Here is an 18,116-nt window from a genome sequence, read left to right on the forward strand (position 1 = left end):
TTTTTTAATGTGTTGTCTTCTTAATTGTTTCCTTTCTGATTTGTAATTTCTGTATTTCTAAATCACTTTGCTATTGTACAAAAGACAGTGCATTGAATGATTAAACTAAATTAAATCTTTCCTACTGGGAGCTAAACATGGATAACAGTACACAGACCACTGCCGAGGAGAGCTCCTGGGTTTGATGGTTCGTTGGGCTGATCCAGTACAGACTGTCTTATGTTCTCTATTTGTAACCAGAATAGAAGATTGTGAATTCTCTTTTGCGTGGCAGCAAAATTTAAATCTCCATCATTTTGGCAATCAATGGCTACTCGTTCAATACACTTTTATTTTTACTAATAAAACTGACATATATTAATAGTTCTTTCAGCTGAGAATACAAGAAAACAATGGACTAGCTTAGAAATGCATATAAAATAGGCAAAGGAGTTAATGTCACAAATGTCCATATCAGTCGTTCATGACGTCGCTTTCTCTTTGGGTATAGTGTGCTTTTCAATGCAGCAAAGTGTCCAGGGCACTTGCAACTGAACCAATGTTTTACTGACCATATAAACCTTAGTTAAATGTCCATAAATATTATGGCTGGGTTCTAAGTCATCTGTCTTCTGAATATGATTTTCCGACTCCTGCTCTGGTACTTGGCTTAAAGTAGGATTCTAAGTACAAAGAAGACCTGGTAGGTCTGAAAATAGAACTTAACTGACTCTTCACAACCTGTAGTTGGATTGACATCATTGACACTAGTTGAGTCCTTTGTTGTTAATTTCTATGATCCATGCCAGCAATCCATACTTTATGTGGGAAGATTTTTTTTGTGTGTGCTGCATTACAGATACTGCTAGCTTGGTTTGTCTAAGTCTCATCCCCCCCCCCCCTGCCTTATCACATCTTGGATAGCTGTACATCATACATAACCATGTTGAAATTGTCCCAAGCAAATATCTTCTTCAGGGTGGGGTTATAGTCTATCATACTATTATACCTGAAGCGGTTCTTGAAAGGAATGTGCAGTTCCCTGCTCTTCCCAGTGGTGGTGTCATAGGCAAAGTTGACCACAGCATCTGGTAAAGAGTAACTGCTCACTGTGTATAAAGTGCCACAGATCATGAAGGAATTGGCAACAGCTTGTTTGCGGATGGCTGTTTCCCAGGTCTGCTGCACCTCTAAGGTTTCAGTATCCAGTCTGGAGAGAACTATAAGGCCCCTGGCTTCATTAGTGCTATAGATTGCCCACAGCCCAGTCTCATCGATGGCCAGATCAATATCTGTATATCCCCCCCAGGAATAGGGAAACTGTCCATGGTATCCAGCATTGGGAAGTTCCTTCTGAAGGGTTAGATTTTCCAAACTTAGGTTGTATTTGGCTAGGATCCTGGACTTGCGCTTCTGAAAGTAGAGGAAACCCTTGAATATAACAGCCCCTGTGCTCTCTATGGCCTGAGGTACTACGTGAACCTTGGAGGGGTAACCCTTCCTGAAATCATCAAGATTGTCATATTCAAAGACTTGTCGTATATCACTGCCCACAGCATTGATTCTCCATATGGTTTCGTGAGTATAAGGTGACACAGGTTCTGGGTCTCTCATCCACACACCATACTTTCCAGCGATATTCTCAGCCCTGCGGAATGTGAGGGGGTCCCCAACCCACCTGAGTTCTCCACAGCCTGTGAAATGACAAAAGACAAAGTGCTTACTTCTCTAGTGAGCATGAGTTTTGGGAATGTTAGTTCAGAGCAGGACCTTTGACATGGGGCTGAAGAAACCTGAATCAATTTTTTTTTTTTTTTTTTTTTTTTTAAAACACCTGGAATCTGTAGCAAACGGGACCATAAATAATTGCTGAGACATCTATAAATGAAACTTAGACTATTTCCAAGCTTGTTGGTAATCTGCTATCAAGTAATTGTAACTTATTGTCATGTTCAATTGCAGTTTTACATTTGGCTAGCTATGGCGTCTTTTTTTTTAGAGGGCCTTACCAATTCAGGTACAAAGAATGCTCCCTTATATATACTGCTCTGAGATAAAGTGCTATAGTGCAAATCACATCGGGGGATACGGGAAATCCGGGTCTCCAATAAGGAGCACCTAACTGGGCCTCCACATGTGCGGATTGCCGGACTAGATGGACCCAGGTCTGATCCGGCGAAGGCGTTTCTTATGTTCTTATGTCTTGTTTCGCTTATTTTCCTGCCCCTGCTACAATTTATATGATTTCTTTATAATGTCACTGAGGTACTAATAGTTAAATATTAGTGGAAGTCAGAAAAATATTAGAGTTCAATTTACATACAATAGGGTCTCCTGAAGAAGGAATCGAAATGGGGCCACGTAGAGACCCCGAACCTGTTATAAACTGAATTATCAAGCTGCTCTCAATTTTCTCACAGAGCGATGTTCATTTGAAAAGATTTGTAAAGATAAGAAAAAACAAAGTATTTTCATACAAGTGTTTGAAAGACTGTAAAGACATTTATTTATTTATTTACTTTTGTAATCAAACTTGGAGCGTAACCAGAACTAATAAAGTTGCAACGACTGAAAAATATACTTTGGTTCATCACTAGAGGGCGCAACTCTCTTCTTGAAGAACTCTATACCTCTGAGTGACTTTCAAACGTGACGGTTGCAATCCTGAAGTTTGGTTACCAATTTGAATGAGAAGACAATTTATATGATGGCAGAAAGAAGCTTTTCTGGTCTAGAGGATCTGTAGCGTTAGAAGGAAGAGCGTACAAAAATGTTTTTTTGACATTTTCTTCAAAAACATTTATTGCATATGCTCCATTCATATTATAAAACTAATGGATATTCTGTCCCAGTAATTGGCAATCAATTCTATCTGCATTTAAGAAATCTTAAGCAAGAAACAGCCCACCACTCTTGGGGAACTCTTGGAATGAGGCCATAGTCTACCCTCTGACTGCATCTTGCAAATAAGCAAGCTCCCCCTCCCGATTATCTCTAATACCATGAGTAGAGCAGTTGCCTGGTTCAAATCCAGATCCCACGGTGGCTCTTTGTGACTTTGGGCAAGTCACTTTGCTCTCCATTGCTTCAGGCACAAATATAGATTGCAATCCCTTTAGGGGCTGGGAAATATCTCTTGTACCTGAATGTAACTTACCTTTAGCTAAATCCAAATAAAGTGTATTCAGTAAAGCCTACTGCTTTTGTATGAATTTTATAAATTTTACATGGATTTGTGCTACCGAACTTGACCAAATACTGACTAAGGGGCACCAGGCCTATAGAGGGAGTTCATGGTATGACTTAATAAAGCTTTATTTGTAACTTTTGGGACATTGGGGGGGGGGGGAGGGAGAGGCCTAGTGTCTAGAACCCTGAGGTTGTGAGCTCAATCCCAGCCTGCTCCCTCTGACCTTGGGAAGGTCACCCAACCCTCCATTGCCCACAGGTACCATAGTCAGAATGTGATCCTGCCAGGACAGATGGGAAAATACCTATTCAATGAATTGTAAACCACTTTAAGTGAATCTCTTCATGAAAAGCAGGCTTATTTAATTTATTACCTTGAGCTTCAGCTCATCTGCTTTGCACAGGTTCTTCTCTTTCCTTCCTTCCTCTCATCTTAAGCCTTCTGTGTTATTTTAGAAGCTGTTCTGTTGGGTGATGCTCCATGACCTAAGAGTAGGGTTATCGTATGGTTCCAGAAAAAAAAGAGGACAGATTGAGACATCCAGGTTTTACTTCAATTGCTTATTTCCATTGCTTTCAATGGAAGTAAAACCCAGATATCTCCATCTGTCCTTTTTTTTTTTTTCTGGAGCCATATGGTAACCCTACCTAAGAGAATTGAAGAGTAAACCTGTACAATATTAACATTAACTGCAGGACCTCATACTCCTGGGGCATTACTAGATTTTCTTTCATACACTTACAAGTGGATTGATTTTTCGCTCCGTCACAAATTACAAAGACGAGGGGGCACTCAATGAAGTTACAGGGAAATACTTTTAAACCCAATAGGAGGCAATTTTTTTTCACTCAGAGAATAGTTAAGCTTTGGAACGCGTTGCCAGAGGATGTGGTAAGAGTGGATAGCGTAGCTGGTTTTAAGGAAGGTTTGGATGAGTTCCTGGAGGAAAAGTCCACAGTCTGTTATTGAGAAAGACATGGGGGAAGCCACTGCTTGCCCTGTATTGCTACACCTTGAGTTTTGGCCAGGTACTAGTGACTTGGATTAGCCACCGTGAGAATGGACTACTGGGCTTGATGGATCATTGGTCTGACCCAGTAAGGCTATTCTTATGGTGCATTCATTATAAGTCCTTTATATCCTTTTCCCTTTTTTTGGCTAAAACGTCATGATGTGTGTTTCGAAAGAATATGTATATAGAAAAAGCACTTAACTTTCACCCAGAATATCTAATCTAATCCTTAGGTTTGTATACCGCATCATCTCCACGTTCGTAGAGCTCGACGCGGTTTACAGTAGGAGAAATAGGAAGGAACTACAACAGAGGGTTAGAGGTAGAAGTGTGAAGAAAATTTAGAGGACTTGGGATGCCAAGATAGAAGAGTTTCCTTGATTCCTAAATTGAAGGGAGACTTACATTTTTTGAGAAAAGCCAGGTTTTCAGATGTTTGCGGAAAACTTGGAGAGAGCTCAAGTTCCGAAGAGGGGAGGTAAGGTTGTTCCAGAACTCAGTGATTTTGAAGTGGAGGGAGGTCCCTAATCTAATCTAATCTAATCCTTAGGTTTGTATACCGCATCATCTCCACGTTCGTAGAGCTCGATGCGGTTTACAGTAGGAGAAATAGGAAGGAACTACAACAGAGGGTTAGAGGTAGAAGTGTGAAGAAAATTTAGAGGACTTGGGATGCCAAGATAGAAGAGTTTCCTTGATTCCTAAGTTGGAGGGAGACTTACATTTTTTGAGAAAAGCCAGGTTTTCAGATGTTTGCGGAAAACTTGGAGAGAGCTCAAGTTCCGAAGAGGGGAGGTAAGGTTGTTCCAGAACTCAGTGATTTTGAAGTGGAGGGAGGTCCCTAATCTAATCTAATCTAATCCTTAGGTTTGTATACCGCATCATCTCCACGTTCGTAGAGCTCGATGCGGTTTACAGTAGGAGAAATAGGAAGGAACTACAACAGAGGGTTAGAGGTAGAAGTGTGAAGAAAATTTAGAGGACTTGGGATGCCAAGATAGAAGAGTTTCCTTGATTCCTAAGTTGGAGGGAGACTTACATTTTTTGAGAAAAGCCAGGTTTTCAGATGTTTGCGGAAAACTTGGAGAGAGCTCAAGTTCCGAAGAGGGGAGGTAAGGTTGTTCCAGAACTCAGTGATTTTGAAGTGGAGGGAGGTCCCTAATCTAATCTAATCTAATCCTTAGGTTTGTATACCGCATCATCTCCACGTTCGTAGAGCTCGATGCGGTTTACAGTAGGAGAAATAGGAAGGAACTACAACAGAGGGTTAGAGGTAGAAGTGTGAAGAAAATTTAGAGGACTTGGGATGCCAAGATAGAAGAGTTTCCTTGATTCCTAAGTTGGAGGGAGACTTACATTTTTTGAGAAAAGCCAGGTTTTCAGATGTTTGCGGAAAACTTGGAGAGAGCTCAAGTTCCGAAGAGGGGAGGTAAGGTTGTTCCAGAACTCAGTGATTTTGAAGTGGAGGGAGGTCCCTAATCTAATCTAATCTAATCCTTAGGTTTGTATACCGCATCATCTCCACGTTCGTAGAGCTCGATGCGGTTTACAGTAGGAGAAATAGGAAGGAACTACAACAGAGGGTTAGAGGTAGAAGTGTGAAGAAAATTTAGAGGACTTGGGATGCCAAGATAGAAGAGTTTCCTTGATTCCTAAGTTGGAGGGAGACTTACATTTTTTGAGAAAAGCCAGGTTTTCAGGTGTTTGCAGAAAACTTGGAGAGAGCTCAAGTTCCGAAGAGGGGAGGTAAGGTTGTTCCAGAGCTCAGTGATTTTGAAGTGGAGGGAGGTCCCTAGCTTTCCTGTGTGGGAAATGCCTTTTAGCGAGGGGAAGGATAGTTTTAATTTGTGGGAGGATCTGGTGTATGTATATAAATTAAGTGCATCTTTGATTGGAAGATTTTTTTGAGTGACCTAAGACTTTCAATTTGCTATTGGGATAACCCTACCTAAGAGGGCATTTCTTATAATTGTGACTGTTTCTAAAATGGTTGCCATCTTTTTGGACAGCTAGTGTCCTTTCCATTATATATATTTGGCATATATAACAAATTTCAAGATGTGTGGAGGCCATTAATAGATTATTGTAAAGATTAAAAATATTCTTCCCTGTATAAAATTTTAAGACATAAGGGGGGGAGGGGGGTATTTTTGATTATAATTGAAACAAATCATTTTCATAAATAAATAAGGGAGGGGGTAATATTTTATATTATGATGATCAATTATAGGATTTCAAGTGTATGTGAATGCTTAATTGATAAATGTCAATATTGTACTTGATTTAAGATTTGAAATGAATAAAGATTAAAAAAAATAAATAAATAAAATGGTTGCCATAGAAGCCCATCACTTATCCCTATAGCACTGAGAACAATCCATTCTTGAAGCTATGCCTCAGGCCTGAATGCTAGTAAAGATGGCATGTCTGACTTTATTATTAAATACCTGAGTTAAAAAAAATGGAGCTAATGCAAAGAAAAGGTCCTAGTTTTTCATTAGTTCTTTTTCTAGAAGTGAAAGTGGCTCATGCTTCTAGATTCTCCTTGACTGTGATGGTGATACTGTCCTAGAGAACATCCTTCCGCCTCGGGATTGGGGAACAAAGGCTAAAATCCAGTTGGTTTTTTGGGATTTCTTCAATGAATATGCATGAGATCTATTTGCATGCACTTCCTCCGTTGTATGCAAATAGATCTCATGCATATTCATTGGGGTAAACCTGAATGGAGTGTGGCCTTTGTTCACCACCCCCACCCCCTAAATCAGCTTCTATGGCTATCAAAAGTCTCATCCACTTATGTATCAGAAAGTCACAAAAACCCTCTTATTAGCGGATTAGCAGGCTGATAGGTCAGATTTTGTGTTTATCTTTGTTTGTGTCTCTGCCATGAATTTGATATACAGCACTTATAACTACTCTCTGACCTTGAACTAATTGTCTGTGACTTCCAATGCTGCTGTTCCATATCATACTTAGATGTAGCTCTACTTTAATGCCTCTGATTCTGCCTGCAGGAGCACTATGAATCTCATAAGGCTGTCAGTTCAGTGCACCCAGTAACTACTGCACAGAGGCAAAGCAAGGAAAGGGAGCAGAAAGAACCCATCAAATCTCCAGGCAGCACAAGAAAAACTCACTCTTTCAAAGCAGCTCAGCTTAGAAAAGCAAATAAAGGAGAGATGTGGAAGAGAAGAAGGTCTAGGTACCGGTAGTGGTGGCTTCTCTGCTGCTGGAGCCATTGAGAGAAGAAGGGATCTCCTGAAAGTGTCTGGTAGTAGGGATCTCTGTCCGCTCAGATTTCAGCTCCTGGTAGGCCCCACTGTCTGCTTCCCATCTGGATACTGAAATGGAGGATTGCAGTAATTAGTATTACGGGGTAGCATGATGAAAATCACCAAGGACCTCAACAATAAATTGTTATATATCGTCTGTACACACTTCTCTTAACGTTCCCTAATGTTTCTTGTGTACACTTCTTGGAGTAGCTCGTACTTCATTTTAACATTTCCTGATTATACCCTTGATATAAATACTGTTTGCCTTATGGTACCGGAATGGTATATATTTTCACTCTCCTGTTTTCTCCCTTGTAGGTAGAAGTTATTTCAATTGCTTCTACAAAATCTACTGCCTGTAGTTCATAGAATTCAGTTGCAATGAGTCTTGTCTAGTGCTATGTCTTCTAAACGAAACGAAACTAAACCTTGGGTTTGTATACCGCACCATCTCCATAGTTGCGGAGCTCGGCACGGTTTACAGGAATTGTGATGAGAAAGGAACTCCAAGGAAGGGCTAGATGATGATCAGAGGAGAAGAGAATGTTAGAGGACTAGTCTTCTAACCAAACTTACAAGCTCCTTAGCTTATGGATTTGAAAGTCTCTATTATTTTGATCGATATAAGGCTAGTGTCATTTTTAGCAAGAGATTCCCTCTCGGGAATGATAAAAGTAAGAGCTGTTGTTTCTAGTGATGTAAGTTTGCTTTTTCTATTGATCTTTTAGCACTATTTATCTGGTAGGCCTGATATTATATCCTCTTTCATAAGGTGTGGGTGCAATCTATTTACTGAGGGTACCTCTGAGCAAAACCTTATGTTGGTGAGAACATCTCTTTTTGTCACAGATGCATAAAATCTATCAGTGTTGATTAATCCAACAAGATCACAAGGGAGCCCTATTCTTCTCTCCAGCTCTGAATCATTCCTCTGCACTTGTATCAATAATTAAGCTATAAGAATAGCCTTACTGGGTCGGACCAATGATCCATCAAGCCTAGTAGCCCGTTCTCGTGGTGACCAATCCAGGTCACTACTACCTGGCCAAAACCCAAGGAGAAGCAACATTCCATGCCACTGAGCCAGAGCAAGCAGTGGCTTCCCCCATGTCTTTCTCAATAACAAGACTATGGACTTTACCTCCAAGAAATTGTCCAAACCTAAAATCAGCTATGCCATCAGCTCTTACCACAACCTCTGCCAATGCGTTCCAGAGCGTAACTATCTTCCGAGTGAAAAAAAATTTCCTCCTATTGGTTTTAAAAGTATTTCCCTGTAACTTTGAGTGTGCCCTAGTCTTTTTAATTTCTGACAGAGTGAAAAATTGATCCACTTCTACCCGTTCTACTCCACTCAGGATTTTGTAGACTTCAATCATATCTCCCCTCGGCCGTCTCTTTTCCAAGCTGAAGAGCCCTAACCATTTTAGTCTTTCCTCATATGAGAGGAGTTCCATCTCCTATATCACCTTGGTCGCTCTTCTTTGAACCTTTTCTAGTGCTGCTATATTAAGTTTCAAGTTTTATTAAAATTTGTTATCCGGCTTATTAATTTTCTAAGCAGCTTACAATAATAAAATTATAAAATTGGGGTGCTGACACAAAATATTTATTACGAGACAGTATAAAACATTTTTATTTTTTTCCATAATATAATTAGATTATAAGGGGAAGGCGGAAGAAATAACATATTTACTAGGAAAGGATAACATAATAGGGTAAGTACATGGAGGATAGGGAAAAAAAAAAAAACTGTCTTGTAATGGGAGACAGATTTGGAAGGAAATAATTTATGGGTCGAACGCATCTTTGAACACGAAAGTTTTTAAATTAGATTTAACTGTGTTGGTGGAAGTTTTTTCATGAAAGAGACCAGAATTGAACGCAATACTCCAGGTGAGGTTGCACGATGGAACAATACAGAAGCATTATAACATTCTTAGTCATGTTAACCATCGCTTTTTTTAAATAATTCCTAGCATCTTGTTTGCTTTTTTGACTGCTGCCGTCGCCGCACATTGGGCAGAAGGTTTCATCATATTGTCTTACAATGACACCTAGATCCTTTTCTTGGGCGTTAACCCCCAAGGTGGACCCTAGCATCTGGTACTTGTGATTTGGGTTATTCTTCCCCATGTGCATCACTTTGCATTTGTCCACATTAAATTTCATCTGCCATTTGGACGCCCAGTCTTCCAATTTCCTAAGGTCTGCCTGCCATTTTTCACAATCTGCATGCGTTTTAAAACTTTGAACAGTTTAGTGTCATCTGCAAATTTAATCACCTCACTTGTCGTTCCAATTTCCAGATCATTTATAAATAAGTTAAATAGCACCGGTCCCAGTACAGACCCCTGTGGCACTCCACTGTTTACTCTCCTCAATTGAGAGAAATGACCATTTAACCCTACCCTCTGTTTTCTATCTGATAACCAATTCCTGATCCAAAACTGAACTTTGCCACCTATACCATAGCTCTTTAATTTTGGCAGAAGCTTCTCATGAGGTGCTTTGCCAAAAGCTTTCTGAAAATCTGGATACGCTACATCAATTGGCTCACCTTTAGCCATATATTTATTCACACCTTCAAAGAAATCAAGCAAATTGAAGATCTCCCTCGGCTGAATCCATGCTGGCTCTGTCTTAGTAAATCATGTTTGTCTATGTGTTCCACAATTTTATTTTTTAAATTGTTTCCACCAAACATTTTTACCTTTTTCTTTCTGCTTCAGCTGTTCCTTTGTTGCCACCTATTGGAGCAGAGATAGGGAATTGAATATTGATACCACAGAGCAGCAGCAAGTCCATCGCATAGCATCCTAGCTCTGGTTCCTACTGCTCTGAAGAAGTTCTAAATTGCGAACGCTGCAAGCTACCATTTCCTGGCACATATCACAGATGAGCAGCTCTTCCTCCACCTGGAAGTTTGTTTTTAAAATGAGTGTTTCAGTCTATCCTGCCAAGAAATCCATCTGGTCCAGGACTTTGCCATTGCTTCCACCGTTTACTGCCAAACATTGTCCTCACAAATTGCATTTATAAATGGTCTGTTTTACACTGTAATAACACTGGCTAGTGAAAGTGATGACCCAGCTCCTGGTACTGCACTCCATGCTAAGCAGAGGGAAAGGAGACAGAGGGGACTTCTTTTAGCCCGTCCCTAACAAAACTGATTGCAAAGGAGCCAATAAGTTTGTTGGGCAAATGACTAGCCTGTACACGAGTTTTCAGGGCTTCTGAGGTCTTTCTAGGCACTGTCAGTCTGATGGACATTATAAAACATTTATTGGAATGACCTACTCCCTCTGGTAATCTATTACCCGAGCCTACCTAGCATATGTGACACCCGGGGCCCATCATTTTTTGACACCCCCTCAACTATATGAAAAACATGATTTTTAGTTAACAATCCACACATCGCACAGCATGAGTGTACCTAGGAAAAGGCAGCATCTTACATACTGCAGTGAGCAGTAGCACAAAATAAACCCATTGTAAAACTATACAAGCCAGGCTAGTACAGACTGAGCTAACGGAGAACCATGTCTTTTGTACACACAGAACACACCTTCGCCAAGTATGGAGTATGCAATCACAAACTAACCTCCGCTCCCTCTCTCACAAAACCGTAGTGTGGATTTTAGCACTGGCCATGGCGGTGACACTCATGCGTATCAGAGCTGTTACCTGCTGCGACTGGCGCTAAAATCCAACGCTATGGTTTTATAAAAAGGGAGGGGGGAGGGGGGAATACAAATATGTAGTCAAAAGTTAAACTAAACCACCAAGAAGCTGGACTCTGCCTCAACTGCAACACCACAGAAACGATGATGTATGTCCTCTGATATTGTGCATATCAAGATAACAGATGTAAATTTGAGAAAAAAAAGAGATAAATAGTAATCATCACTTTACAAATTAACAAATAAACCCTCCCCCTCCCATTTTATAAAGCTGCATTAAGGGTTTTTATTGCAGGCCGCCGCAGTATAAGCTCTGACGCTCATATGAATTCTATGAGCATCGGAGTTCCGATCGTCCAACCGTCGCATTCATTTTCAGTCTATTGTGTTGGAAGTTTAAGACCACACCAGCAACATGATCTCAAACAAAACGTGCCCTTACAAACTGGGTTTTACTATCAGCTTGTTCTACAGCTAAATAACATAGAAAGATGACGGCAGAAAAGGGCTATTGCCACCCCATTAAGTCTGAGTGCAAATCACCCAGTTCCTTAACTCGACTTTCGTAGGGATCCCACGTAGATGTCCCATTTATTCTTAAAGTCAAGCACGCTGGCGGCCTTGACCACCTGCTCTGGAAGCGTGTTCCAATGGTCCACCACTCTTTCCGTGAAGAAATACTTCCTGGTGTCCCCATTAAATTTCCCTCCTCTGAGTTTGAACGGATGCCCTCTTGTGGCCGAGGGTCCTCTGAGAAAGAAGATGTCAGCATCCACCTCGACATGTCCTGTAATGTATTTAAATGCCTCAATCATATCCCCCCCCCTCTCCCTGCGCTCTTCTAGAGTGTAGAGACGTAGTTTGTTCAGCCTCTCTTCGTACGCATACCCCCAAAAAGTCCCTCTGGCTAAATCGGTGCTCGTTATGAACTTGGTGCATCTGAAATGGGAGAATGGTGGGGATGATTCCCTAATCTTACCGGTGTTAGTCCTGGCTAGATGTGTGGTCCCACTATGAGCTGAAATACTAGCAAGCATCACTGGGATTGTCTTTCAGAATTCTCTGTCCGGCATCATTTGCTCTGTCCTTTCTTTCCACAGTAAAGCATCTTGCGCCTGTACCTCCCCTCTGCAACCCTTCCCTTAGGCCCTGCCTCCTATGTTACACCACCCCACCACCCCCTTCTGTCTGTTGAAACCACTTCAGTTATTTGGCTTAATTTTTTGGGTCATATTTTTGTTGATGTTCTTTTCCACTTCCCCAGGCTGCCAAAATCCTCTCATATTCTGTTCTCAAGTCTTCCCAAGGGGTGATTTGCTAATTGATTCCATTCTTTATAGCAAAAAAAAAAAAAATGCTGTACGAAGGGAGAGACATATGAAAGGCCACAGCCCCTTACAGGTTTTAACACTCTCACTTCTGCCCTGCGCTCCTACATGCCATAGTAGAAATTTCTGGTGACAAAACAGTACACCGACATCCTGACTACAGCACTGGAAAGGCATGAGGTGATTTTAAAAAGGTTCAAATGCGTGCAGGAATTCACTTCTTTCGAGGTTTTTCATTAACCTTTGCCCGATCATCTGCCGATATATCACAATAGTATTTATATGACAGTAAATGGTTTCTTTCTGTGACTCACATCTGCACATGGTGCACTTTAGAATCACTTCTTTACGTGCTCAGTTCCTGCCGAGTGGCAATCAAATAAAAAAAGCATACGATGAGGTTTCCTAGAGGGGATGTTATCAGTTAATTTGTGGACATCAGTAGAGGATATCATTCCTCTTGCCTACTGTCATCACCTCTGGAGAGAAGACCTGCTGTTCTCCTCTTTCCCTCTGCAGTAGCCGAGTACTGAGACTCGATATTTTGACATACAAACGCACAAATCTTTGACTTCTGGACTATAAATGAAGATCAGCAAACAAGCTGCAGATTCTATTTTCACACACATCAATGACGCCAAGACCCTTTTAGGGCAGGGATAGTGGCATTCCCTAACCCCTACCTTACCCTGTCTGGGCTCCAGCCGGGCATCCTGGACAGGGGCCCTTGCGACCTGTGGGCATGGCTTCTGCCGGAGCTCTGCCAGTTCCTGCTGTCTGCTCTCCAGAGTCTGCACCAGGGCAATGTTTGCTTGCTGTAGCCTGTCCTTCTCTTCCTCTAAGGTAACCTTCTCTCTCTGCAAGTTGACGAGGGTCTCCTCCAGGATGTGTGCCGCTCTCTGCTGCTGAGCCCTGTCTCTCTTCAAGGTTTCCACTTCTTTCTGGAGCTCTCCCAGGGCTGGTGCTGCTGCAGATGGTGCATGGCTCCTATCTAGCTGGCTAATTAGGTTCTCCAATAGGTTGAGCCGGCTCTGTACTGAGTCCAGCTCCAGACGGTAGGTACCATGTTCCTTCTTGAGTGCTTGCATGGCAGACATGGTCTGTCCTGGATCTGGACAGCTTTCCTCACTCTGACTGGGAACAGTAAAAGTGTAGGTGCATCTACCATTCTGGTCATTAGATCGCCTGAAAGGATTTGTGATCCCGAGGGCTATTGAAGCCAGACAGAGAACCAGCAGTGGCAACAGCAGCTGAGAGAGAGCCATTGACTTGGGTTGTCTGACTCTGCCCTTTGAAATGTGCACGCAGCAGCTTGAACTGGGACTCTGGTACTGAACCAAAAACACATGAGAGATTCCTGCAGCTGTCTGAGGCAACCAGCTCAGGACAGACTGTATTTATACAGTTGGGAGGATGTAAGGGGGGGGGGCTGCTTTTTTCTCTCTACGCTGAAGGAGATACCATGGAATGAATCTTCCAGACTCAAGCTTACAAAACTTAGAGACAGCCAGAGTGCTGAGAAGCCAAAATAGTTTGGATTGAACTCACCTTCTTCTCTCTGCGAGTCAAGGTGCAATTTAAAATTCAGCAGTAGTAGAGAAGCTGGTGCGATGTTTGTGTCTCGATATGGGTGGAGAGGGGAAGAGACGTTTAATATCTATTGAATTACATTTATACCAAATCTGAGCAAGGTGGCACTACAATTGAAGTACAGCACGAAAAAAAAGTCTGGCTGCCAGAATAAATAGGTGCCCAGAGATCGTGGTATGATAGTGCAAACACTGTAGATGGAGATAACATCCCATGTTGCCGATAAAAGACCCTAGTGAACTTGCTCATGAGTAATGTAGACAAATATTAAAATGGAGGAAAAAGGCTTCTCGTATAAGGGCTCCAATGAAAGGTCTTTAAAAACCTCCAATTTTAATTAATTTTTTAAAGCAACAAAGTTATTAATATATCAGAAAGCCAGCACTTAGGTGGGGTTTTACAAAGTTGCACTGCCGAGCGGCGCACATTAATTGCCAACTCACCCAAAGGAACAAAACGGGCAGCTTGGCATTTAGAATGAATTGCTCGGTAGTGCAGCTTTATAAAAGGATCCGTTATTGTCCAAAGGGACCTGTTTCACCATCAGTCTTGGCTTGTTAAGCATTAAAAAAAAAAAAAAATGGACTACTGTAATGCACTATACCTTGGAATAACTAAAACAAGGAGTATGGTGTATCAGTTGGTCCAAAATGCAGCAGCACATTTGGTGATGGGTGTAGTGAGAAAAGAGCACATAACCCCAGTCCTTCGGAAGTTGCACTGGTTACCAGTAGCACAGAGAGTCCAATATAAAGTAATCTCGATTGTTCATCAAACACTTTGCCATCCAATACCTTTATAGTTTAAGCCATTGATGATGTCATACCGTCCCGGTAGAGCACTGCATTGAAACTTGAACCATTAACTAAAGTGGGATATGCCAAGACTAGAGCAGCTGCTTTTTGTGTGGTAGGTGTTAAAATGTGGAACGCATTGATGGGGGCAATTACACCTCTGTGCTGACAGATTGAAATTAAAAAAAAAAAAAGAAAACTATTGAAAACGCAGCTACTGTATTTGTTTCTGCTTTCGTGTAAGGAAAGATGTCTATTTGCACAGGCAATAGCTGGAGGTGGGCAAGAAATGTCATGAAGACTCAGCTTTTGGTAATGTTAATTTTATGCTTTCTATGGAAGCCATCAAGATATAGATGATATATAAATTTTAAAAATAAATACATTTTAAAAAATTTTGGTATTTATAAACCACTTATAGCCTAAGTCAGGGGTGTCAAACTCAATCACGTTAAGGGGCCAAAATCTAAAATGCAGGCCAGACCCTGCCCCCATAATTATAACTATTTTATTAACACATAATGGTAATGGTTAACCACAAAATTAAACTACACAAAGTACACACAGTATACTTCTCAACATTCATTCCTACCAGAACACAGATAACCCCTATGCAAATAAGGGACCAAAAACTAAAAGTACTAATATATACAAACGAAACCCTACGATTCAAGACTCTGCTTGCAGGACAACCCCCAGAGAAATAGAAACAAATGCATTTCTTCCTCAGCAGTGCAAAATATAGACAGTGGATAAAAATACCACTGTGCCCCGAAGAGATTCCGGGTATGCAGCGAGATTCCAGAATTTTACAAACAAGAGTCTGTCAATGTTATGAGCATTGGTGTGCATAAGGATAAAACCGCCCAGACTAGCTGGTTAAAAATAAAATCTCTTGTACCTCAAGGGAATTTACTTATCCAAAGTGATATAATATAAATAAACACTTTCACTGGATCACTTTGCTTTTCAAAGACAATGTCATTATCAATCAACAAGTAACTGAAGTTATTTAGTGAACACTCAGACCCACAGCTGAGGTCCCAGTGAAAAAATCAAGGAGCAGCTGTTTTGAGAGACCATCATCGTTGTTCACAGTCTCACCCACCATACAACGGCTAAATAACATCAAATAAGACAGTAGTGGTAACTGAAGGATTTAGTGTTAATGTTGGTTGTTTTACATTTGTAGTACCCCTCCTGAAGACGCCAGTGGGTGAAACCTAGGTTGGGGGGGGTCGACAGTATATGTGCAATGTATGCAGTCGTATGAATAAAGGAGGAGCCCGGAGCAGTTATATTGATTACCCACACCATTCAAAGCTAAGTTGGTTTTGTTTTACCATCTTATTTGATGTTATTTAGCCGTTGTATGGTGGGTGAGACTGTGAACAACGATGATGGTCTCTCAAAACAGCTGCTCCGTGATTTTTTCACTGGGACCTCAGCTGTGGGTCTGAGTGTTCACTAAATAACTTCAGTTACTTGTTGATTGATAATGACATTGTCTTTGAAAAGCAAAGTGATCCAGTGAAAGTGTTTATTTATATTATATCACTTTGGATAAGTAAATTCCCTTGAGGTACATGACATTGTCTTTGAAAAGCAAAGTGATCCAGTGAAAGTGTTTAAAAATAAAATATAACACACAAAGCACACTGGTACCCATTGTGAGAGACACTGATATAGATCAACAGCAAGATAGAACAAACACATATTATATATTACACAAAATTGAATTTAGGTTTCACAGTTGCAGACTATTTAAAGATCAATTCAAATATGTTTCAAAGGGAAATCTGCATTTCCAGGCCTCTTTTAAAATAAAACGGTAAGTTTTTAGAGCTTTCCTGAAGCTCATCTCTTCCAAAGATCTAACAAATGATGGGATTTGATTCCACAATTTAGACAGGAAATTAGAATAAACTTATCTAAGGGGATTTTTTTAGGTGAAGAGATCGTCCTGGAGGCATACATAACCGTCTCTCCTCTTGTGACCTTAGAGATCGTCCAGTTGGTAATTTCTTTAACATGTAACCATGTTATGAAAGATTTTAAAGGTCAAAACCAGGGCCTTAAAAATACAACCTTTTCCAATACGCAACTAATGCACAGAGGCCAATGCTGAAGAGATATGGTTATGAATATCCAAATTTTTCAGCAGACGAACTGCTGCTTTCTATACCCGTTGTAATCATAAGAAGCTCTTTGCAAAATAGATAACCGGCTTGGCCCAAAATTAGATCAGTTATCCATGCTCATTCCACTACCTTCTGGTCCCACACTGCAGATTGAATTCTCAAGCAAAGTTTTGGGCATCATTATTGACTCTACACTTTCCTTTAATGATCATCTCAACTCTCTGGTAAAAAAAAAAAAGTTTTTTTAGTCTTCACATGTTGAGGAAAATGAGATCCTGCTTCCACCATCAACATTTTGCTGTCCTTGTACAATCAATCATTCTTTCCAGACTGGACTATTGTAATTCCATCTATCTAAGTCTAACCAAGAAAAATCTTCAAAGACTTCAGCGGATCCAGTACACTGCGGCTAGGTTGATCTTCGCAAAAAGCAAATTCGATCATGTTTCCCCGCTTCTGTCAAAACTTCACTGGCTTCCGGTGATTTCTAGGATTCACTTTAAATGTACCTGCCTAATTTTCAAGATCCTACATGGCATTCTTCCTCCCCTAATCCCACTATCCTGGAATTCTTCGAGACCTGACACTACCAGATCCGCCTACATACTCAAACTATCTTTCCCCTCATTAAAAGGTGTCATGTATGCAGGTAAATTAGGGAAATCCCTTTTCTTCAAATGCACTGAGCTTTGAAATAACCTTCCTGCCCCGCTGCGGAACCTAGGCTCATTCCAATTATTCCGAAAGCATCTGAAAACCTGGCTTTTCTCCAAAACGTAAAGTTATCTATTTAAAATGTAAAGCTAGCTAATCCTCTTCATAACCTCTAATTTCTTATTATGTCCTTCCCTCATTTATTGAATTACCTGTAAACCGTGTCAAGCTCTATCTTTATGGAGATGATACGGTATACAAACTTAAGGTTTAGTTTAGTTTAAAATAGACCTATAAATAGAGATTTTCAGTAATCCATATGTGATAAAAGCATAACATTGAGCAAAATCAGCTTCAGAAAAATACTTTTGGAAATGGATATTAATAGTGTGTCATTGATGTATAAAATGTGTTTTTTTTAATGTTACACTTATTGTAAGTTTTGAAAATAATAAAGAATTGGAAAA

General features: G+C 40.6%; 1 protein-coding gene across 1 annotated transcript; it reads right to left on the reverse strand.

Moving 5' to 3' along the window:
* Positions 1-311: 311 nt before the first annotated feature.
* Positions 312-13,828, reverse strand: MYOC (myocilin). The gene is made up of 3 exons (XM_033961140.1): positions 13,159-13,828; positions 7,391-7,525; positions 312-1,673 (listed from the first exon to the last, which is right to left on the reverse strand). The coding sequence occupies exons 1-3, from the start codon at positions 13,733-13,735 to the stop codon at positions 889-891; spliced, it is 1,497 nt and encodes a 498-aa protein (XP_033817031.1). The 5' UTR covers positions 13,736-13,828; the 3' UTR covers positions 312-888.
* Between the last annotated feature and the right edge of the window lie 4,288 nt (positions 13,829-18,116).

The sequence above is a fragment of the Geotrypetes seraphini genome, chromosome 10, assembly GCF_902459505.1.
Source record: "Geotrypetes seraphini chromosome 10, aGeoSer1.1, whole genome shotgun sequence".
NCBI classification, from domain to species: domain Eukaryota; kingdom Metazoa; phylum Chordata; class Amphibia; order Gymnophiona; family Dermophiidae; genus Geotrypetes; species Geotrypetes seraphini.

Bases quoted from the DNA above. Each gene is read 5' to 3' on its own strand.
- MYOC (XM_033961140.1), bottom strand. From the start codon at position 13,735: ATGGCTCTCTCTCAGCTGCTGTTGCCACTGCTGGTTCTCTGTCTGGCT. The intron at 7,526-13,158 runs GTAAGGTAGGGG...CCTCCATTTCAG, and splicing joins CCGGCTGGAGCCCAGACAGG to TATCCAGATGGGAAGCAGAC. The intron at 1,674-7,390 runs GTACCTAGACCT...GTCATTTCACAG, and splicing joins CAGAGAAGCCACCACTACCG to GCTGTGGAGAACTCAGGTGG.